Source organism: Apus apus, chromosome 16 (assembly GCF_020740795.1).
Source record: "Apus apus isolate bApuApu2 chromosome 16, bApuApu2.pri.cur, whole genome shotgun sequence".
In the NCBI taxonomy this organism is placed as follows: Eukaryota; Metazoa; Chordata; class Aves; order Apodiformes; family Apodidae; genus Apus; species Apus apus.
The window spans coordinates 4350328-4373270 of NC_067297.1; the positions used below are offsets into that span (position 1 = coordinate 4350328).

The following is a 22943-nucleotide window of genomic DNA, read 5'->3' on the forward strand; positions in this document are numbered from 1 at the left end:
GATGGCATTGCCACCAGTCCCTGCCACTGCACAGCACCTAGGAGGGTCCCATGCTCCACACAGAGCAGCAGTTCCTTTAGCTGCTCTCTATAAAGATGTCACCTTGCATTCCTCTTACAGAACAAGGTTCATTCTTGCTTCCCTGTAGGCTAGATTCTGTAGTTCTTGATATGCAAATGATTACCCTGGGGTCTAAGAATCTTAAGTGCACTAAGTGAAGGTTGTAGCCCTAAAGATCTATTTACACAATTCCTTTTCTAATTATTCCTCTCTTCTCTACTTACTCTCAACCTTCACATCACTGATACAACACCAGCCAGTCATTAAAAAACCCTAATTGACAAATGTTTGTCATTGTGGCCAAAACAGAGCTATTCTTTCAACTGTGAAATGGACGAAAATCCTTGTTACTAGAAAATGCTCAAGACTCTTAGAAGGTTAAGATATAAAAGGAGAATTAGAAAGAAGCCCAACAGCAAACTCTTCAGTTATCTTATCTAGAAATTTCAAAATTATACACGTCCATTAAGTTTGCATTGATAAGATCTTCCTCTAAATACTATCAACCCTCAGAGTCTAATTTCAGTAACTAGATTCTCAGAGGAATTTTATCATAGATTTCTTTCCTATTCTCCCATGTGCATCATTTGCCAATACATATAACTTCCAGTTAGCATACATCATCATAAAACAAGTCAAAAGATAATTTTTAGACCATTATGAATTTGAAACTCCAGGTGCTAGCTTCAGTACACTCAAGTTTTAACTGGCCATAAGAGAAGTCACTTCTGCTGGCACATCCACTTAGGTTACAAGCCAATTTTCTACTTAGCCTTTCCATTTTTGGATGCCAAATGTGTTTTCTTTATTAAAAAACAGGAAGGATCTTCCAGTAGTGAAGAAAACATCTTAGGCTTTCCCACACTAAAAGACCAACGGTTCACTATGTCAGTTTCTCCAGTCTAGCCTTCTGGTCTCCTGAACAGGGAAAATGAGTTAGAGCTACTGAAATCCAACAATCTAAGAGACAGAAAGAGAGCATTTATCCAGTAACGAGTACTTTCCTCAAATGTTGGAGCTAAAGTATAAATAGATTAAGTGTCACACTGAAAACTACCAAACCCACTTCATTTCATAGAGACAAAAGTCATAGTAAATGATAGTAAGTCCTCCCTGTAGCAATCATAGCATTAATCACCAAGCAACTAAAGAGCCATTTTCAGCCACCATTACCCCTGCTGGGGGAGCCATCTGAGAGCAGCAAGGAAGGCACTGCTGTATAAAACCTGCCAAATTAAATTAAATTAAGACTGATAGTGTAGTAGAATTTAATAGCAACAAATGCCATAAAATAACTATACATTAAAAAAATTAAAAGGGCATCAAGTTGAACAGAACTACCTATTGATAACAACTCTGAAATAAGCTCACTGCACACAGTTTATATGCAGAGGCCCAGGAGAGATGCAGATTACTGAGGGATTAGTAACATAGCAGGTCTCAACAACAGATTGTTATGATCACAGGAAAAAAAATAAAGGGGCCCTGGTATCTGACAGGATGCTTTTGATAAATAAGTCTCCCACAGGCTGGAGTTATTCTTAGTAGACATCTAGGAGGAGGTGAAGAAGAGGAGTTGATCACCTGTTGCTATGTAAACCAAATTCAATTAATCATACATTTTCTCCAGGACACAAGATTTGGTTTCCTGATGTGAAGGAACAGATCAGGAGGGCTGCAGCTCTGAGTATATCCCTCTGCCACCAAGTCTGTGTGCAGCAGTTAATCCTTTTACCCTAGGTTTGCATAAGCAGCAGCATAGATAACTGCTGTGCCAGAAGAACATTCCCTTCCCCAAGGGACACCAGCAACACAGGAAATCACTTATTAGATTCTCAGGCCACTGAGCTTTTAGAACAGAAGCTTCGCCAATTAATTTTCCCTCATCTGCAACAACTCTTTTGGTAGTTGTTTGTTGGTTTTTGTTTTTGTTTTTTTTTCCAGCATCCTTCATCCATCATAATCACCTGTCATTTTCAGAGTAAAATCTTCATTCTCTTTTCTTCTTCTTTTTCTTCTTCACAGCTGCTGGTACAACTGAGTCCTCTGTTTCACTGCTGTCCTGTCTCTCATACTGTCCATTTGCAGACACCGACCGCGGCAAATCTCTGCTGATTTGGTCACACTCTGCTGGGTCTATTATTTTCTCTTGAATTTTATTCTCTCCCCTGATTTTCTTTTTCTTTTTTTTATGGTGGTGCTCTACGTAACCCTGACTCGGATCCTGGCTAGAATCCTGGGACAGTGCAGGAAAAGCACTTTGCTTCAGAATGTCTGTGGCTGACACAGCAGCCTCCTGGTACCTTTGCCACTCTTGGTCACTGTCTGTGTCACTGGAAAGGTAACATAAGGGAAGGAAATTATGTTACACTTTTGCCTTCAATTCACCCAAAACACAAACAGAAGAGTGATATGAGATGAGACCTTCTGATAAACACCCAGTAACTCTGGGACTCCTGTACAAGTTACCATTTAACCAGTTTAAAGGCTGAGGTGTTCTTTACGCAGGAGGAGAAAGAAATCTCCCATAAACATTTTTAGTTTCCCAGCACTAAAAAAAAACAAAACAAAACACAACACCCCCCCCAAAAATCTGTCCTAGTCAAACACAGGAGTCATAAATACACACTTCTCAAGCTCTCCAGCTTCCTCTTCCCTTGCAAGAGTCCCAGCTGCCTCTGAAATGTGGGGTGCAATAGTACTTCAGGAGCAAAGCAGCTGACAACACCTCACCTGGAGCTGGATGGCTGTCTCCTCCTTCTCGCAGGGCCAGGCTCTGGTTTCCCAGTGTCTCCCGGGACAGAGGAAGAGAAGAGGCGAAAACCTAAAACATGTAAAAGGGAGTTTTTTAGCCCCAATATAACAGAGAGCTGAAAGCAATCAACAGCAGTCTCCCTGGGAAGCCTCAGTGCTGTAACAGGATTGCTATAGTGCTTGTCAGCAATTATTTGGGACTGAGAGGAGTTAGGGCGCTGAGGTCACAGCTTCAAAGTAACAGCCTTTACAGGCTCTTAACAGAAATCAATCTATTGCAAGTGCTCATGAGTCAGTTGGGTGTACAAAGCAACAGGCAGGATCCATCCCAACCATCCTCATCTAACTAACACACAAAGCGGCTGTTACTAGAACTCACCATCCTCTCCAGAGTCAGAGTGCTGCACAGACGTTTGTGAAGGTTCTGATGAGTCCTTCAAGACAGTGATGAAACTAAACAGAAAGCCTCAGTCAGACCTTAAGACAAGGTTTATGCAAACTGAGCTAGAGTGGGGTATTTCTGGGAAACAAGACTGCAGGGAACTGTTACTTTTTTCTTGGTGAAGCTGCTTTATCTCCCTGCTTTCAGAGCAGACCATTGCCTTCTCTCCTTGGCAAGAATGCCACTAGAATGACCTAAAAGCAGCATTTCTAAAGATAACTCTAAACACAAGGAATTCTAGTTGTCCAGGGCCACATTTACACAATAAAGACACCATCAGAGGCACACTCCACCACAACCCTCAATCAGGTGTTGGCTTAGGTTGTAAGAGTAAGTAAAAGATTCTCATGCCAACCTTTAAATGATGGAAGTGCCAGGCATCCAAATTCTACTTTCCTTCCCAAAACCCATTCACCACAGAGGTAAATGGAAACAGGTCGTGCTGCACAGGGAGCTTTCACCACAGGGGCACAGCACATGGGCCAGGTTAGTTCACAGAATACTGGAAGTTTGCATGAAATACAGAAACGAAGGAGATAAGAAGAGAAACAACTCCTCTCCCATATCCAGGTTCTGCTCAGATCTAGAATTTCCTGGGTTTAGCTCACAAAAGCCTCAGTGTACTTGACCCAGAGAGCAAACTTTTCTAGTATTGCTTGCCAATACCTGTCCAGCATTGCTCCCAGTTTCTTGGCAACATGTGCTCTGAACTCTGGGGTTGTCTGTAGCTCATTTCCATCCTCACTGTGACCATTCACCTCATGCCTGTTTAAAATGAGAATAATTATTATTTCTTTGAAGGCCAGTAACATCTGGTGCTCTTGCCCAAACAGGAGATTAAGGACTGTAAAATCTCCTACCCTCTAGTAATCAATTCATACTTGATAGGGAAGACTGCTAAGAAAGACAGAACACAGCTCAGTAGTAACAGTTCAGTTCCCAAGAGAGATCTAAACATTATTTAGCCATCTCATTGTTAGTAATTGGATTAATTTTCTCCCTACAAAAGCAAATAAATTGTGTCAGGACATCCCTTCTCCTGCATGTAGTTCCTGTGCATGTTGCCACAAAACCTGTCCCAGGAGAGAGGATTTTATTAAGCTGCCTGCTTGGCAGCCTTTGAAACTGAACCTACAGAAATGCTGCAAACTTAGGAAGGTCAGCATCAGCTCAATGCAAGGCTCCCAATCCAGGTGTTGCTTCCCAGCTGACTAGTGCTTGGCTTTGCAATTGCAACATTTGTTGAATAATTATTTTTGTATGTAACTGTACTAATTCTTTTATGAGACACTTGCAGAGCTAGGAGATTTCCAACACTTTGGAACTAATGCTGTAACTGGCAGCAGCAGTAAGTTTTCAACTTCTGTATTCCCCTGTCACATGAGGGATGAGAAATGTACTTTAAGAACTTATTAGTTTTTATTCAGATTTAAGCATAATTTCAGATTTTGGTTGTACTGCTTCCTAAAACAGAACAGGCCCGTCAAGTAGGAAGTATCACAAGGCATTAACTTAAGCAGAACAATAGAATATGCATTATTTTTTATTTCAGTGAAATGTAAGTCTGAAACCAGAAGCAGAAATACCTCAGGCTAGGCTGAGCAGGCTGTAACTCATCCTTTTTCAAGCCACCTGACAAAGGAAAAAGTACAGGCAAGTTTAAAAAAAACCTGTGACCAGGTCCTCCTTCATCCCTCCTCCTTAAGGTACTTTTACAGCACACAGAATCATGCCTGAAAGACAATCCACGCCCACCTTCGAGGGACAACAGTTACGAGGGGAAAGAGCCTTCCCAGCGGCCAGGCCGCAGCACAGACCCCCTGCCCGGGGCAGGCCCCGCACGACACCACGGCCGGGCCCAGCCCCAGACCCCGCGCCGCGGCTCCCGAAGCGCTCCGGCTCTGACACCGGCACCGCGCCAGGGGCCGCCCCGCCTGCCCCGGGACAGGCCCGGGACGGCCCGGCCCGCACCGGGCAGCACACGCCGCCAGCAGAGCCTAACCGGCCGCCGCCCCTCACCGCCGCGCGGCCCCGCCTGCGCAGCGCAGTCCCAGGCGGCCTCCCGGAACCGCGCTGCCGCCCCGCCGCTGCCGTCCGAGTCGGTGTCGGTGTCCGGGCCCGAGCTGCCCCCGGGCGCCGCCATCTTGAAGGCGCGGCAGGCGCGCGGGGCACGCTGGGGGCTGTAGTCCGGCGGGCGGCCGCGGGGCATGCTGGGGGCTGTAGTCCGGCCGGGCCGCCCCCCCAAGGTGTCCGCGGCACGAGCCCCGGGCACCCCCCGGGCTTTCCCACGGCGGCTGCTCCGCTTCTCCGTGAAAGAGCCCGTATCGCTTGGTGTTTGCAAAGAACGAGAGAATCGCTGAATCATTTAGGTTGGGAAAGACCTTCAAGATCACCGAGTCCAACCTTAAACCCTGCTCCACCACGTTCACCCCCAAGCACCACATCTACACGACTTCTAAACACATCCAGGAATGGTGACTCTACCACTTGCCTGGGCAGCCTGTTCCTATGCCTGACAACCCTTACAGAGAGAAAAAAATCCTAATGTCCAGCCTAAACCTCACCTGGTGGAGCTTTAGGCCATTCCCTCTTGTCTCATCACTATTTACTTGTGAGATGAGAGGGTGATGAGGTCTCCCCACAGCCTCCTTTTCTTCAGATTAAACAGCCCCAGTTCCCTCAGCTGCTCTTCATAAGACTTGGTTCTCCAGGCTTTTCACCAGCCTAGTTGCTTTTCTCCACACCCCCTCCAGCACCTCAATGTCTTTCCTGTGCCCAAAACTGAACAACTGCTCTGTCCATATATAAGGAATGACAAGCTCCAAGGATAACAAACTGACGTCCAAAAAGCCATTAAATCTTCCACTCAAAACAAGCTGAAGATTGGATGGGTGATGTTCTGTTTAGAGCTCTTAACCAACTCGCCCTGAAAGATCTTTCATCTCGGTTTTCACAACACTCTTCTGGCCATTTCCCTCTAACGGGCTGTTGGAGGCACAGGGATTTCTAGAACAGATTGCAACCGTGTTTCATCTTGATTACTTGCCTCCACAGATGTCAAGCACCAGATGCTTCAAAGCACGTTTTAGTGAAGCAGATCAGGCAAAGTTCAGTGTGCTTACGGGCCTGCTCTTTGAAATATGGCAGTTTCCAGAGATACGATCCAGAAAAAAAAAACAACAGACAAAAACATGTCATGTGCCAGAAATAGCTGTTGGGTGTGCTTTCCAAACAGAGAAGGGAAATGAGCAGCAGCTCTTGGAAATGGATCTTGCCATCAAAAAGGCAATCTTGCAAAGAAAGGCAAAAGGCCACAGACAGATAGGAACTCTTTTGCGTGGAAATTTCAAGGAAGGAAGATTATTCCCAAATTTTGTTTGGGAATTTAATGATTTAATATAGAGTTAAGATACCAATGGGTTGAAAATGTAAGTAAACCAGGGAAAACTGATGAACAAAATACTGATAAGAGGTTCAAGGATTTGGATTGTTGGTATATGTATGACTTTTGTAATTAAGAATTTTAGGAGGGGGTTTGTGTGTACCATAAATATCAACATCATGCTTGACAATCTTATGACTTAGATAATGAAAAAGTGACTAAATGGAAGTGATTTATTCTCATGCATACCACAAGAATTAACTGACAACCAGGGCACAAAGTTTTTCTGACTCTTAGCTATTACTGGCTACCAGCTGCACTGAAGAATAGTCCATGTATCACCATTAGAATATACATAATATAAATTATATTTCAATCCTCACTATGCATGTGATTTATAGCTCTTTGAAAGCTAATTTCTTAACTTTGGTAAGGAAAGTATTCTCTTGCATCACTCATTATTGCTATTCAATGTAGTTATTCTTTGCCAGCAGGAGTAAATCTGAGTGTTCCATGTGTAATCTCCAGCTGACCTACTGTGTTAAGTAAGTCTGTTCCCCTCCTATTAACCTTAGCTGTAAACCAGATTAAAAATTTCATTCTATTCTTGTAGGCCACCCTTTCAATTAATGCAATCTTATTAATTGCCTGTCTCTGGATTTTTTTTCATTTTAAAAAGAAAACACTTGCCAGAAGTGGAACAGCAATAGTGTAAATAAGTCATTATAGAAATGCACAATCCTGTCATTACATTCTTCTGAGACTTAAAACATAAATAAAACATTATCACTGAGCAGTGAAAATATTCTCTGGCTATGTTGTCTATGCCAGTCACTGTATTTCTTTTTAGATTGATTTAGTTATTGCATGATACCCAAACAATAAAGGCTGTTCTGAGCATTACTCATTCCCATTATTATAATGCCAGAAATCAACCTTTTTTTACTTTTCATACTGAAATTCTTTTCACTGTAGACATACATGGTGATTAGTCCAAGTTGGTACAAATTTCAGGTTATCTTTGTCCTAAATCAGCACCCGGAGGACACCATTTATACCTCTGGGGCCTTGTTAACTTCGTGTTAATCTGATACTACTCTAGGATGTCAAATTTTTGCTTGAATGCTGAAGCTGTGCCAAGCTGTGCTGTTTTACTGTCTTGTTGAAAATAAGACAGCCTGCTTTGTCAGAGACATTTTCACTGCTAGAAAACACACTGCTGGTGTGGGCAGGACAGCTTTTCAACATGTGTTCTGATGCCATAAGCCCTATCATTTTCAGATACCATCTTCATCTTCACCTTAACTACAAATTTTCCAGCGTGATGTATCAACCCTTATGGCAATTCCAACAGGGCTGCTGGACAGCCCCTTTGACCTGTTTTCACCAAGGCTGCATGGTACTGTATGAAGGTTCAGTACAGCAGGGTTTTTACACTGCTAAGCAGTTCCTGGCTTGCATTCAACCCTTCACACTAGAGCTGTGTAGTCTCAGGCCACCTCAGTCAGCAGACAGGCCTCACAATATCCTTGGTCTCTTTCTAACAGGCTCCCTTAGCACTAGCCTCCCTCCCCTTCTTACCTTAATTACTCCCTCTTAAGACTTGCCTTTAGTGAAAGGCCTTGGTTTAGGATTCACCCATTCTCCACTGCACAAAACAAGCACTTCTGCACTGTCCTCTGCCTCCATGTCCTCAGAGCAAAGACAAAACCCTTCAAAGGTGACTCACCAGTCACCTTTCTCAGCTCTGACCTCTCCTTCAAGTACCATGTCCTCTCCTCTCCCTCCCTTCTGTCCCTTTCTCCATCACTGTGATTTCCCACGGCGCTGTAAACACCTTCCTAGAGCTCTGTTCCCATCCTGGGGATGCTCCTTTGCTCAGATCCCAGCGTTCTGCACACGCACTTGAACAATCTGTTTCCCTCAAAGCTGTCGCCTTCCTTCTTCCCCTGCCTGGGCCGAACATTTGCTGCCGGTGAGAACTTGAAGCTTTTGCTCTCTTCAGAGGCAGGTGTTTGGGCACGGCCCCCGCAACACCTCACGGCGATCAGAGGCAATAAAACTGCAACGGGAACGGAGCCGACAGTCCCCGGGAGCGCGCAGGCAGGGTGCGGGGACAGCCCGGGCCGTTCGCAGCGAACCGGTTCCCCCCCCGCCGAGGCAACCGGCGGGACGTGCCCGGGAGGGCAGCCCGGCAGCGCCAACCGCCGCCCCCCGGACGCAGCGCCCCGCTCCCACGGGGCCCCGGGAGGCGGAACGCGGCCCCGCGGCCCGGCGCGGCGGCGGGGAGGCCGGTCCCTTCCGCCGGGGCCGGGCTTCCGGGCGGTCAGGTGACGGCGGCCGCTGGCAGGGAGCGGCTCGGGGCTGCCGCGGCGGAGCAGCGAGACCCGCCGGTGAGCCGAGCCGAGCGGATCCCGGCTGGTGGCGGGGGTGGGGGGAGCCGAGGCCGGGCCCGAGGCACGAAAGGAGCGGGCCGGGCCGGGGGCCGCTGGAAGGGCCGGAGCCGCCGTTCGAAACGAGCGAGGCGGGGGCGGGGGCCCGGCGGGAGCCCCGGACAGCCCGGCCCCGGTCCTGGTCCCGGTCCCGGTCCCGCCGCGCTCCGCCCCGGCAGGCCCGGTGCGTGCGGGCCCCGCTGCCGGAGCTCCGGCCCGGGCTTGGCCGCGGCGCGCAGGGCCCGGCGCCGCCTGCCAGGGGATTTTCGCCGAAATCCCCGTTTTTCGGGGCCCGCTGGTGCCCGGCCCCCCGCGCCCCGCGGCGGAGCTGAACCCGGTGCGAGGAGAAGCGCCTGTTTCGCGTTAGGTAAATGTCTGGCTGTAGGTTTGGCCGCAAAGCTTTAGCTCCTGGTACATGCCATTAGTATTTTTTTCTCCTGGCAATTGCTTATTACTTTTTAAAACCACGTCATAACTCGCCTGTTTAATTTCATTTTTACATTTTGCTGCTAACCTGGTTAGCCACATAAAGGGCATTTAACCTTTACATAACACTTCAAACCAGGAAAATGCTCAGGCAGTTATTACCCAACTTGCATCACTTTTCTTTCTTGGTTGTTTTTTTTTTTTTTCTTTTGGACTTTATGAGGTAAGAGGATAAAATCTTTGTCTAAAGATTTGTGCAGCATTTTCTCAGAGTCTCTATTATACATTTACAGAAGGGTTAAAAACCAATAATATTTACTTTAACCGCTTCCTTTTTTTTTTTTTTTTTTTGGATAGTTTGTAACCATGTCTTGCAATTGTGAGGTACATTGAATCCTTGGAGTTGCCAGGCCAGCCTTTCAGCAGGGCTCTCTGATCCTGACAGCAGCAACACAGACACATGTTGCAGCATCCCAATTACTGAAATGAGGCCAAGCAAGGGCACGTGTGTCTGTAAGGCAAATGGCTGCTTTTGCAAGACCAAGTGGTTATACCAGCTTGTATGTTGGGAACGTTTCATGTTCATGCTAAAAAGCAGGTGCACGATGCTGTCCGGGGTACAGGAAGGCAAAACATTAACTCAGAAGATGTTCCTGAGGCGTTAAAATGTAACATGTTTGAGGGACAGAATAGAGTGGAAAGGTAGTGAGAGATAAATGTGTATTTAATGATTAACAGTAGGACTTTAGTTGTGGATTTGCTAAGACTATCTAAAAGTGACTGTCAAGAAGTAAATGTTGTTCTTCTAGACACTGTTAACAGTTACCAACTAAGGTTACCTGCTAGTTTTACTTGAAGTCCAGGCAATTGTAATAGGTTGAGAATCAGATTTTTGTTAAGCTAATGAGTGGGCCTATTTATATAAACTCTGAGTAATATTTTTAGATTTAAATAGAATTTCTAATGTTTATAACATTTGTCATATGTGTCTGAAAATGACATTGTCACTGTTGTGATAAGAAAAGAAACCTGACAAGTTTTCCTTTTGATTTAAAGAGTGGGAGGTTGAGAAACTAAATCAGAACTTGTTTCAGAATCAAACCAGGTTGGGATTCTTTGTTTCAGTAGACAAAAATATCATAGATAAAATAATATTCATTAGGAAAGATATATGGAAAAGTGTCTCTAGTGGAATTTTTCAGCCAACAATGCTCTTCTTTTTATTTCATGTGCTAGATACCACAAAGAGGAATAAACTGAGGTTCATTAAGAAACTAGCCAGAATCCCATATCCTCACTAGAAATTCTTCTAATTGCTCATGAAAGAAGATTAAAAAGTAAATACTTTAAGCATCCTAATGTTGTAGTGCTGTGAACATGTATTCTACAACTGTTTCATACAGATGACATTAGCTTCTAATTTATATTCCCTCTCTGTCTTAGGTTGAATTATTGTTCACCTGCTGTGTTTCCAATGGATATTTTTGTATGCTTTCATTTATGGTGGAAACACTCCCTGTGTGTCTCAAAGTGTTTCTCTTGTATTGTTAGGTCAGTGTACTTTGGCAAATGCAGTCATTTTTAATTTGCTGAGTTCAGAAACGTGATCATTTACGATCACCACTGGGCTTGCATTTTCCTGGTGTGCAGTTTCTCCCACTAGATTTATAGGTTTAGTATTTAAAGTATTTGAGTAAAATTAATTTCTTATTGCCTGTTGGTGAGACTTATACAGAGTATTTACACACAGTACATAGAAGTTACCTGGACTTCTTTCATGGACCTCCTGTACTATCAGTCGTCATGAAGCTTTTCAGGTCCCTGTGTGCTATCTGCTTCTGGGAGGTCCACTTTCAGCCATGCTTAGTCTTTTACACAGCCCAGTGGGATTTGTGCTGGATCCCTAAACATGGATCTTCACTTGCATGTTGTCTTCATGCTCCACCAGACTTCTTTTATTTAGGAACACTACTTGAAAATGGGTTTTTTGTTTCTTAACCGTTCATCTGTTGCCACTCTTGATTTGTGGATGTAGTAAATGCCAGTGATTCATTCAGTTTCAGGACAACCTGTTGGGATATCATAGTGGTAGTGATTTAAAAGAAGTAAGCAGCTAATATAAACATTTTTACTTAACAAAGATAACTGTTTTCCTGTAAATATCTAGAGAGCAAAGAAGCAAGCAAGAAAAAAGATGCAATCTTTGAATGCTGCAGTTAGATTGCAGCTGATTTCAATATCCTTTCTCACATATTGTTTGCTACTCTTGTGTAGGGTTGATTTGGAGACCTGCTCTAAATGATAAGGGTTTAGCAAACCTGGACTGGCATCTCAAAGTTGTTTCACTTAACCTCAGAAGTCCTGCTATATCCCAGTGCACTCACTGTCTTCCTTCTGAACTCTAAGTCAAAATGAAGATGGGGTTGGTTTGGCCTGTTGTGTTGGTAGTTTTTTGTTTGTTTGTTTGTTTTAGCATGTGGTTGGGTGTTTTTTAGGTTTTTTCCCCTCTAAAAAGTTTTGTCGTAGAATTTAAGTAGTTCAAGTGACATTTTAACAATTTTGAGCTTGTTCTACGCTTAGAACAAGTTGAATTTACAGTTAAACTTCACAGGCTATGCTCACAAATGACACAAGGTATAATTACCAAATGTAAGTTTAGTCACTGGATGCTGTTTCATGCTTTCTTCTTTGTCTGTGGACAATGTGGTTTGCAGATGCACAGACCCCAGTAGTGCTTGTTGTAGACCTAGTTGTGTTCAACAGTATTCCATGGACAGGAGCAAGTGTTTTGAGAAGGCTTTTCAGGATAAGATTTATCATTTTTATTGTTGTGTTTTGATATTTGAAATTGGTTATATCTAATAGGTCATCAGGCCAAATTAGCCTATGGAGAAATAATTAGGAGAGTGTCCCAGTACAGACTAAGGAATGTCCTTCTTCTAGGAGAACAGATTGAGTGCCTGTCGCATTACATCATTTTGATCTTTCTTCTGTCTCAGTCATCTTTATTCTATTACATGACTGATATTCCTATAGATTTCTCTATCATCTCTCTTCATAACTTAATGATTTATTTATTTTTCATGGGTACTAAAAGCTAAGGGGTTTTTAAGTAGGTGTTTGTGAAGATACAGATTTTATCTTTTTGATGAGTCTCTAGATTACTGGTGTTAAATCCACAGAATGTAATTTGGAAAAAAAACAATCTTTTTCCCACATTGGTTTTAGGGACACACAAATTAATTTATTTGCCTCTTCGACATGTTTTTCCTGTGTTATGTGCTAAGATAGAAGAGCCAGATGTTTCTTATGCCCATTCTAGAAAATTATGCTAGTGTTTTTTACAGTGTGTTGACCTCCCTAGTTTTAAGAAAGTTTTCTTGTTGTTAATATTATTCCCAGCAAATATATATATAGGTCCAAGTTGGTAAGTTTTCAAGCATTAAACCACTAAGCAAGATAGGCTGAAGATTCTGGTAGAAAGGACGTGTGAAAAATCAGTGTCTTTAGTGTACAGTTTGTGGGCTGGCAGCATTTCCATCTGCCTTGAACTAACAGGAATTTTAATTTTGTACAATGAACTGCGTTGTGGCTGAGTGCAAATGAAGTCATGGTGTGAAATGCTAAGAGTCAGCAGTGCTGAAGCAATGTATGGTGAAGTACAGCATCTGAATACAAAGCTGCCCTTCTGGGACACTGTGAAAAATGATGTAACTGAGTGAAAAAGCTCTGCAAAAATCTATTTCACTTGCTGTTAAGTGAGTGTCTTTACTGCAAAACCTTCATGAGGCTTGAGTGTGATGCTTTCTTGACCGTGCAGTGGGATTGTATGAAAAAATCTGTTGACAATAACAGCTAGAGATACTGAGGTTTTATTTTGCTGCCCTGCTCCTGTGCTTCAGCACTGCTACAGAGAGGGAACACTAAGGAAAGCCCTTAATGCTTGTGGGGTAAGTCTGCAAAGAAATTAGCTTCTTAAAAATTCAGGTTGACTTCTAAAAATGCTTAACTGTTTGTACACTTGCAAAAAGTTAATATCACCTGTTTCTTTCTCACAACCTTATCTAAGTATTCCTATCCCTCCAGCAGCAATGTGATGTTAGAATCTCATGGAAAGCACAGTGGAATATCTTAAACATTTTTGTTCTGGTAAATTGATTTCTGTAACTGCTGAAACCCTCTTAGTTCTTGCCTTTAAAATCTTGTACTGGTAAAAGTATTTGTTTCTAGAAATGTAAATGCTTTGTGCTGAGTCTCAGTTTTAGGTACCGTGGAATCTGCATAACAAAGAATTAGAATGTAGTTGTTGCTACTGAAATAAAATTGTGCTCTTTAATAAATATGATGATGTTACAGATGTAGAAGTAAGTAAAATTAAATCGCTTTAAAGAAAAAATTTAGTACTTGTGCATTACTACTAGATTAGAAATATTTGATCGTTTGAAAGTACTAGAAATGTTTGATAGTCATATCAACACACTGCTGTGACAGCAGTGATATATTGCTGAGGGAGACAAATCAAGAACTAAGCCACCTTTGCTTGTCATTATTATCATTAATATTCCAAGCTAATGAACATTGAACTTAAAACTGTGCACTAAGTCAATCTGTCCAAGCTGCGATTTGCTTCTTGATTAAATCCTATTTAACAACTTGCCTTGAATTTTTAGAAGAGCATGTATGACTGAGTGAGCTCCTTCTTTTCCTATAGCTCATGACTTTTATGAGAAAACCCAATGTTTTTTATCTTGGCTGTAGATCTCAGTTCCTTATCAGTAACTTAAAAATACAGGTCACATAATCAGCCAGGTCACACTACGGGACTGTAAAGTAGCTTAGTTTCTAAAAAAAGATCCCTCTTGGCTATGTTAAACTAAAACCATCAACAATAGGATTCAAGTGCTGCTTAGATAAATCACTACCAGATTGGAACAGGACAAGAATGCAATGCTATCATGCCAATAAGTTGTTTTGGTTTGTTGGGTTTTTTTCCTTTCTCACTGCTAGGCTTCCAACAGGAACATTTTCTTGACATTGTGTCTGGGTGGCTCTTGAGGATGGCAAGCAAAGGACCCACAACTTCTACATCAACAAAGAACTCCAGTACTGGAGGGACCAGTGGCAGCAGTAGCAGTAATGGTGCTGGGGACAATACTAATCAGGACAACACTTTTGAATGTAACATCTGTTTAGACACTGCCAAGGATGCAGTTATCAGCTTGTGTGGACATCTCTTCTGGTAGGTACTCACGCCCCCCCCAGATAGACCAGAACACTGTGTATCTCTGATCACATAAAACACTATGATTTTCATAGTCCTAGATGTATAGTAAAATGTCTTGTATAAAATGAGTAAGGACCATGTTTTGGTTCAGGAGCAGTTTGGTTTTGCTTCTCAACTGTTTTCCTTTGGTTGTGTTCCAGGGAGTCAGTTTCTTGCATCTTAAACTTCCTGTACTTCTGGATTATTTTGTAAAAGCAAACAAACAGGCTGCTCTGCACAGACAGTTCATTGATACTGCTTGGTTATGTGTGTTATTTTATTTGTCCTGTCTGGTCTAGCGTAGGTATCTTGTGCAGACCTAAATTCTTTTCTAAATTGTGCATACCTAGAAGCCACCTGATATACTGTCCACCTTGAGTTATTCCATGATTCTGTGAATGTGGCTGATGTTTTAGCTAAATGTCCTTTGTGTGACTTATTTCAAGATCCTGAAGTCTCATTACTAACATATTCCTCATTTGCAGCTTAGTTCAGGGCTATCTTTTCATGCTATAAGAGAAAATCAGTATAGTAAACGCTGAGATTAATTAAGCCTCTGTATGGGCCTTTGGTGTGGATGAGGACCCAGGAATCAAAGGTGATATGCAGAGAATCACATTAGCAACTTTGTTAGATTGCATAACCTGAAAAGACCTGTGGAGATGAGGCTTGGGCTGTGCTTCCAAAAATTATTTTAATGGGAGGTTATGGAACTGGCCTAGCTGGATTCCAGGATTCTGTTGTCTCCAAGCTGTGTTCTACATTTGTCAGATTGAATTGTCAGTAACTAACTCTATTTTCTTTTTCTTTTTCTGCTCTGTGAACAAATTGTCCTGGGAATGCTCACAGTTGGCCTTGTTTACACCAGGTAAGATATGTTTCCTTTTACTTCCTCTTTCATCAGCTCCTGTTGCTCAATAAAGCCTTTGGTTCTCTGGAGTATCCCACCCTTCTCAGCTGTGCTCCTTCCTCTCCAGAGCAATCACAACCTGCTAATGCAACTCCACGTGCAACACCTTGCAATCTGCTCCTTCAGCAAAACCAAAACTTAGCTTCTATTCCACTTGCCTCCCACTTTGGAATTTCTTAAACACTAAATGTTCCTACTTTTGGTAGAATTACTGTCAGCAGTTCATAGGGGTCTAGTCTGCAGGCTTAAGTGCAGAGTAGAGTTCTTTTTGCATATGTAATGTTTTACATTGTGGTACCATTACAGAAGAGATAGATGAAAAGAGGTTCTCTACACCAGACAGTTCATTTCTTCATATATTACTCCAGTGCCATTCTGACTGTGTGCACATCAGTAAGTGGATCATACCAGAACAACATCCAGAATGCTAAGTCCACTTCGGAGACTGCTTGACACTTAGTAAAATGTTTTGCTCCATGGCTGAGAAATTGCCAAAGTCTCTCTGCCTGGCTGCAGATGAGGTTTGCATGTTGTTGTTTTCATGGTCTTTTACTACTTTTCTTACAATTTTGTTTCTTTTAGTGGCTAGAGACCAGACCAAACAGGCAAGTGTGTCCTGTATGCAAAGCAGGAATCAGTCGAGATAAAGTTATTCCTCTGTATGGAAGAGGTAGCACTGGGCAACAGGACCCCAGGTAAGACACCTAAATATGACTATTTTTTAATGAAAGCTAAATATGAAACTTTAGTTTAAGGTCTTAAGCTGAAACTATCAAAGTGCTGCATTCACAATTGGAAATACTTTGTCAAAAGACAAATAAAACTGACATTTCTGCCCAATATTTCTGGCTTTTCCAGGGCCTGGGTTTGCACACCTTATTTCTTGTTCAACTGGCAAATTATTTTAATTTGAACTGTGGATTAATTATCAGTTACAAGTGGCAGGTGGCAATGAATGTTGCCTGGCTGGAGAAGCTTATATAAAATGTTGATGCCCTCAGTTTCTAGCCTTTGCAGTGGGACTTCGTTATGCAGAAGTGCAGTATCTGAATTCAGCCACGTGATGTGGAAGGCTCATCAGCTGGGTCATCTACCTCCAGCTCTGCTGCAGTTGCTCTGTTTGCTCCGTCTTGTGAACCAGGCTATTGCAGATACTGTTGTCATGTTTTCTTGCACTTGAGCTAATTTCACAACTTCCTGCAGAGAGAAAACTCCACCACGACCCCAAGGACAGAGACCTGAGCCAGAGAACAGAGGGGTGAGTGATAAAACCCCAGCAGATAAGTTGGTTTTATTAATGGTGGCATTTATTCATCCTGGAGGACATAATGTGTGCATGAGATCTGTGTGAGGATCTGTCACTTGTATTTCTTGCTCATCCCCAGTAGGTTGCTCATGAATAATTGATAGCTGCAGTGTGGCAGAAAACTCCTTTCCTATAGTGCTGTTCAGCATCTCAAAGAAGGGGCTAACTTGAATAGTGCTTCATGAAAAAAGACCCGTGTGGCATCATTGGAAATGTTCTTCGTACTTGAACGTTCTCCATATAAGAAGCACTTTCCTTTGAAAATTCGTTGTGGAAGTTATTTCCATCAAACGATACCTGCCATGGAAATATATAATCCATGTGGAAACTTACTTTTTTGGCACTGACACATGCTTCTAGCATTTCTGTGAGATATTAGTGTACCATGGCATTACAAGCAAAAGAGTGTAGGTATCTCTTGCACACATGTTAATTTGAAGAGGGATCTGTGGTTTTTTTTGAGATTACATATAGTGAATGTAAACAGCAGCTGGCATAGGTTGAACAGCCATGGGAATAGCCAGTAGGACAGACCCCAGTGTTCCTCAGCATGATGGCAGTGAGCGTGGCCTGATGAAACAGTTGCATCTTTCCATGTAACTCAGCGTAGGGCCCTTGGAGAGCATTTGTGTACCTCATGGTTCAAGCAAACAACTCTGCTGGGTGTGATTAAGGAACATTTCTCTATTAAATGTATTGGGAGCTCAGTTCTTCTGTCTCACTAGGGAGTTGCCTTCTTATTAAATCAGCTGCTCTACCTTGGTTAAACCTTTTAGCTGATGCTGCCTTAAGTCAGAGGAGCCTGGTGTGAAGACACAGCAGCAGTGGTGCTGCCCTCCTGTTTCCTACAGGTGCAGGACCAGCCATGCACATGCTTTTCTGTCCCTGATGGTTAATGGCAAAATGCTGGAGAAGAGTCATAGTCAAAAGATTAACTCCTCAAACCAAGGATCAACCCAGAAATGTCTGGGTTTTATTATCTGAGTGAAATAATCTTTGTCCTCCCATTGAAAACCCAGAGGGTTTTTCAGAATTGGTGTCACTGTTTTAATTCTTAGATGAGAGGACAGTTTGCTGGGTCACAGAACATGACAACTGTGAGCTCTCCAGTTTTTAAATACAGTGCAGCTACTTAGAATGATACACAGCTGGTTCTCCAATAGAACACAGCTTTTATTCCATAGGATACATCTAGATTCAGACTTCTTTTGACTTGATGTGGTATTTCAGTCTGGATCCCATAGGGGTCAATGTTGTTGCATTGTAATTCTTAATTTTTTCCTCCTTTCCTTATGTCTTTCATTCCTGCCCAAGATTACTGTATCTGCCAATTTAGCACTTCACTGAAGGTTTAAATGATGCACATGTATAATGAAAATCCACGCAGATTATTTTTTTACAATGTACATCTTACAGTTATATGGCTAATAGCTATTAATACAGAATTACTAATACATTGTTAAGACATTGTCAAAAGAATTGGTAATGTTGATTTTGATATATTGTCAGATGTATACTACTCTAAGCTGAGAAACGTTACAGAAATGCTTTTGTTAATTTCTGGCCTTTAAGCAAAAACTGTCATTCCTAGTTCTTATTTTCTCTCATTTCTGAGTTTCTCTGGCAAGTTTGCTGCTGTGTGAAACATTTTAAAACCAGGAGAACTAAGGAGGTAGTTATCAATAGTGTGGTAGACTGGAAGTTGCCAGGAAGCATGATGCTCCTTCAGCCACAGGAAAGCCAGTAAGAAGGAAAGGCTGCACTTTTATAAAAATACTCTGAAATAGGCTTTAAATAATTGGTACCTTTTTTCTCTTCTGCTTTGTTCTCTCCAGGGATTCCAAGGCTTTGGGTTTGGCGATGGTGGATTTCAAATGTCCTTTGGAATTGGGGCATTTCCCTTTGGTATATTTGCAACAGCATTCAACATAAACGACGGGCGACCTCCTCCAGGTACCATGTGTCCTGTCTTCTCCATGAGTCCTGTCACAAACAAATGTATTACAAATTCCCTTGTAGCTTTTAAACAAGCACCCTGCTAAATGACAAAACTTTCTGAAGAGTAAAGTAAATCAGTACTGTAAATAGAGCCACAGAATGAGGGACAACACCCAGTAGAGAACATAGTCTGTGGCTTACAGCTGTTGTACTAGTGGCACTGGAGACTTCTTCCCTTTAATTCAAATGTCGGCTCTACTACTCCAGTGGACTCCCTCTGAAAAATGGGACAAGTTGGACTGCAGTTTATAATAATAATAACAATAATAAATGAGTCAGTATGAAGGAAACCCATATTTTGAAAACACTAGGAAAGGGCCATTTCCTGAAAGATGAGAAGGAAAAATTTAAATTGGTGCTCTGTACCACAAAATACTGAGAGATGGTTCCTTTTTCAGAAATTTATCTTGGAGACGGTATCTATATTTCACAGGAAGTAACCTGCTGGTGAAATAATTTCAGTGTTTTAAAGACAAAATAGTTGGGTTACTTCACGTAGTGGCCTCGCTCTCCTAAAATTAAGTAATCCCCAGAAAACCTCCTCCCCATCCACAAACTGAGTCTACCTGTTTTGAACAAGAAAACCTACTGCCCAGGATTTTCTGAGCTTCCTCTGTGAAAGGTTGTGCCTGGCACATCATCTTCACTGTCATATGGCACAGGAATGATGAGAAACAGAAACATATCCTTCATCTCACACCTGCGTGCCAAAGACCTGTGCTGCCCTTAGCTCAAATTACCTTGCCTGTGATCTATACTTCACTGTCCACTGAAAATTTGTGCAGAGGTGTGACTGAGCTAAGGAGTATGTAAATATATGCTGTTGTAACAGCTGTAATTTAACCAACTCCTTTATCTGTTTTTCATCTGTGGATTCAATACAGCAGTTCCATAGAGGCAAAGCTTGAGCTTTAGAGCTTGTGTGCTTTTAATTATTTTCTTGGTTGAGGTTACACATGCAGATTTGACTGTTTTACCATTTCCTGATTCAGAGATGTCTCAACTTTATGGGGAGGAGCTCTCAGGTAGTGGTGGTGAAGTTCCTTTAGGATGACAACGGTGAACTTAGCTCAGCAGTCAACAGTGAAGGAAGCTGTGAACTTGGCTCAGCACCATCCCCATAAGTGCTCTGAGCAGACCTGTGTGTACTCTAGCACTTGGAGCTGCCTGCTGCTATTAGTCATGAGCAGGCTTACCACAAGTCCTGCTTCAGGAAGTCTTCCTTCTGATTTTCCAGTATGGCTGGCCAGTCTGAGGGTAGGAAATAGCAACAGTTTATCACCAAGAAGATTCCTTGTTTATCTTTCAATTTGTGAATGTACTATGTTCAGAATATACATGATTCTGGAAAAGAGGAAGGAGCTGAACTGTTGTTTTTTTTCTTTTGCTTCCTGTTTTCCAGCTGTTCCAGGGACTCCTCAATATGTGGATGAGCAGTTCCTATCCCGTCTCTTCCTGTTTGTGGCTCTGGTGATAATGTTCTGGCTGTTGATTGCATAAATCTTTTCCATTATTCTGTATATTCATGGCCAACAGGGCCACTGAAACAGTTACAAACTGCATCCCCATCCCATTTTAAACCTCTTGGTGTCTGGTTCCATAGCTAACTGTGGGCTTCAGGAATTGGTGGTGCCACCGCACGACGAGGAGTCTCACATTTTGCACCAGAGTTGGAAATTAAACATTGGTTCAAAAGCGTATTTCAGCTCAGCGGTCTTGTCCTGCCACAAACCATGGGGGGCCTAGCCTTGAGCTCTGCTCCTGAAAGGAGTGCTGCTTGGGAATCCTGTGCCAATCAGTGACACCAGGCTTATGTGACACACAGCTGCCCCAAGGCAGGCCGGGCAGGTAAGGAAACTTGTGCAGTGTGATCAGTATCTCATGCTTGGCAACCACGATGGATCTGCCAGAGCTGCGGATGGTATTTGATGTCTTCACATCAACATCGAGCCTTCTTCAGGGAGTCATCTGCAGCCCTGATGAGACTCCTTGGGCACAGCACGTGATGCAAACAGAACCAGGTTTGGAGACTGGTTTATTTTCTTCCTGTTATTTCCCGGCGTGATGGAAAACCCCTCCTGCAGCAGCTCTAATGGCTGTTAGAAGAAGGGATACAAATTTATGCTGCATTTTTTTTTTTAAAGCCTGAATTTGCTGGAGCCAGACACTAGAAGATTCTTCTGCTGCGGATCTGGGTGGGTTGCTGAACAGTACAAGGCCCCTCTTGGCCTCACCCAGCCCTTTTCCTCACTGACAAAACAGTGTTGTCTTCCTCGGGTCTGTGCAGCAGCCTGTGGCTGCACTCATGGAAAATCCCCTCACAGCCTTGTCACTGTAGCTACATTTATTCTCCCCAAGGCTTCGAGACTTTCTCCGCAAGGTCATGTACTCCAAATAAAATCCTATTACAGATCTGAGATCAGCTTGTATGGGGATAGGAACAAAAGGCACCTGAGTTTTGAGGTTAAAATTGTCATACCGGAAAATTACACAGGAGGAAAAATGAGATCCTGTCTTTGCTAGCACATGGCACAGTAGGGAACATTTGGTTGAGTTTCTCAACTGCAGATGCAGTTACCCCAATGCCACAGTGGAAGGACTATAGCCAGAGTCTCTACAGTGTCTACCAAAGATATTAATTTGAAGTGCTGGAGACTGCAACCATTTATGTGCTGAGAAGGAAATATTTCAGCAGGTGGGCACTCTGTAGCCATTTTGGAATTCTGTTGGGTTACAGCTTTAAAGAGTACACCTGATGTTTTGTGTAGATTCCTTCCGAACAGCAGAGAGGAAAGATTCCCTAGCAAAACGAAAGTTTTCCTATTCCTCTGGGTAATTCCACTTTTTCTTACTGTTTTTAGATTTATTTGTATTCAGATCACTGGTAGTCATAATGACTTTCTGCAAGATGAATATTCTGACATCCCTGGCAATAGACAACTGACAAAACAAATCAACTCATAGAAATCCTGTTTCAATAGTTAGGGTTTTTCTAGTGTATGGATGAGGTTCCTGGGCTGGACACCTTATTTAATTGTTGTAATTATGAACTCTTCACTTCTAGTATCAAGACAGAGGATGACTGAAGTTTAACTTGCCTACCTCCAAAATTCCATCTGGCAAGTAGAGTGTTGCAAAGCTGCTGCAGTGTTTTGCCACATCTAGTCAAACTTACACCTGACTCAAAGATAATCTGGCAGAAATTTTTGCTTCAACTATAAACAGTTGAACTGGTGCTTCAACGGTTGTTGTGTGCCGCTTTTGAGGAGCTTAACTTCTTCTGAATATGGTTCTTCTCAAATGCTGAAGTGGGTAACTGGGACCCTTCCTAGGAGAGGCTACTGATTGCGTTCTGCTAAGCGACTGGCATTAGTGCAGCGAGTTTTGACTTCAGTTAATTGAGCAGGCAGCACCACCTGCTGATGGAAAGGCAGACTTCATGTGATAGCAAAAGGGGTAGTTTTCCTTCTTTTTTGTATTGAGAAACTCCGTTGCTAAGAGCAGAGGCTATGCAGGGAGGAGCAGGGTTTCCCTTTAAAGCCTTTTTTTCCGATAAAGAGGACAGAAAAGTGACTGTAATAGGTTCAAGAGGTATTGAAACTGATTTAACTAACACGTTTTAAAATACAGAATGTTAATAGGTTGGTTTTTTTTCCCCATCTACTGGTGAGAGACACAATGGATTTAGACGGAGATGGCTGCAGAAACGTGACAGTGTTAACGCTTCCGTTCCTGCCTTTTTCTTGGTGTGCTTTTTGTATCGTACCACCTCCCCCCTTGTACTCGAGACTGCACACGGCCCGTGATGGCTTGTTCCGTGCGTTACCATTACCGTTCACTAATTTTCACTGTTGTGAAAGTGATTTAGAATTAAAAGAAATGGTTTTACATTGACCGGAGAGCTTTGCCCTTTCTTTGCGCTTCGCAGCGGGGCGGAGGTGATGAGGTGTTTGCCCGAGCCCTACCTGCA

General features: G+C 42.8%; 2 protein-coding genes across 4 annotated transcripts; one reads left to right on the plus strand and one right to left on the minus strand.

The window, feature by feature from the left end:
* Window positions 1-1314: 1314 nt before the first annotated feature.
* C16H12orf43 (chromosome 16 C12orf43 homolog) lies at window positions 1315-5405 on the minus strand. The gene is made up of 6 exons (XM_051633844.1): window positions 5276-5405; window positions 4843-4888; window positions 3923-4021; window positions 3194-3267; window positions 2794-2884; window positions 1315-2393 (listed from the first exon to the last, which is right to left on the minus strand). The coding sequence occupies exons 1-6, from the start codon at window positions 5397-5399 to the stop codon at window positions 2051-2053; spliced, it is 777 nt and encodes a 258-aa protein (XP_051489804.1). The 5' UTR covers window positions 5400-5405; the 3' UTR covers window positions 1315-2050.
* A 3549-nt stretch (window positions 5406-8954) lies between these two features.
* RNF185 (ring finger protein 185) lies at window positions 8955-22867 on the plus strand. 3 transcript variants are annotated; one of them, XM_051634245.1, is made up of 7 exons: window positions 8955-9031; window positions 14504-14735; window positions 15609-15627; window positions 16252-16364; window positions 16873-16927; window positions 18811-18928; window positions 20376-22867. In XM_051634245.1, exons 2-7 carry the CDS (start codon window positions 14554-14556, stop codon window positions 20471-20473), a joined length of 585 nt encoding a protein of 194 aa, XP_051490205.1. In that variant the 5' UTR covers window positions 8955-9031; window positions 14504-14553; the 3' UTR covers window positions 20474-22867. The 3 variants fall into 3 exon arrangements, with proteins under 3 accessions (XP_051490205.1, XP_051490204.1, XP_051490203.1); XM_051634244.1 differs by lacking the exon at window positions 8955-9031 and adding an exon at window positions 9046-9437; XM_051634243.1 differs by lacking the exon at window positions 8955-9031 and having other exon boundaries at window positions 11535-14735.
* Window positions 22868-22943: the final 76 nt, after the last annotated feature.

Coding starts and splice junctions, on each gene's coding strand:
- C16H12orf43 (XM_051633844.1), bottom strand. CDS start 5,399: ATGGCGGCGCCCGGGGGCAGCTCGGGCCCGGACACCGACACCGACTCG. Junction 3,268..3,922: donor CTGGGAGCAATGCTGGACAG/GTATTGGCAAGC, acceptor CTTTCTGTTTAG/TTTCATCACTGTCTTGAAGG. Junction 2,394..2,793: donor AGACAGCCATCCAGCTCCAG/GTGAGGTGTTGT, acceptor TTACCTTTCCAG/TGACACAGACAGTGACCAAG.
- RNF185 (XM_051634243.1), top strand. CDS start 14,452: ATGCCAATAAGTTGTTTTGGTTTGTTGGGTTTTTTTCCTTTCTCACTG. Junction 16,365..16,872: donor ACTGGGCAACAGGACCCCAG/GTAAGACACCTA, acceptor AACTTCCTGCAG/AGAGAAAACTCCACCACGAC. Junction 16,928..18,810: donor CTGAGCCAGAGAACAGAGGG/GTGAGTGATAAA, acceptor TGTTCTCTCCAG/GGATTCCAAGGCTTTGGGTT.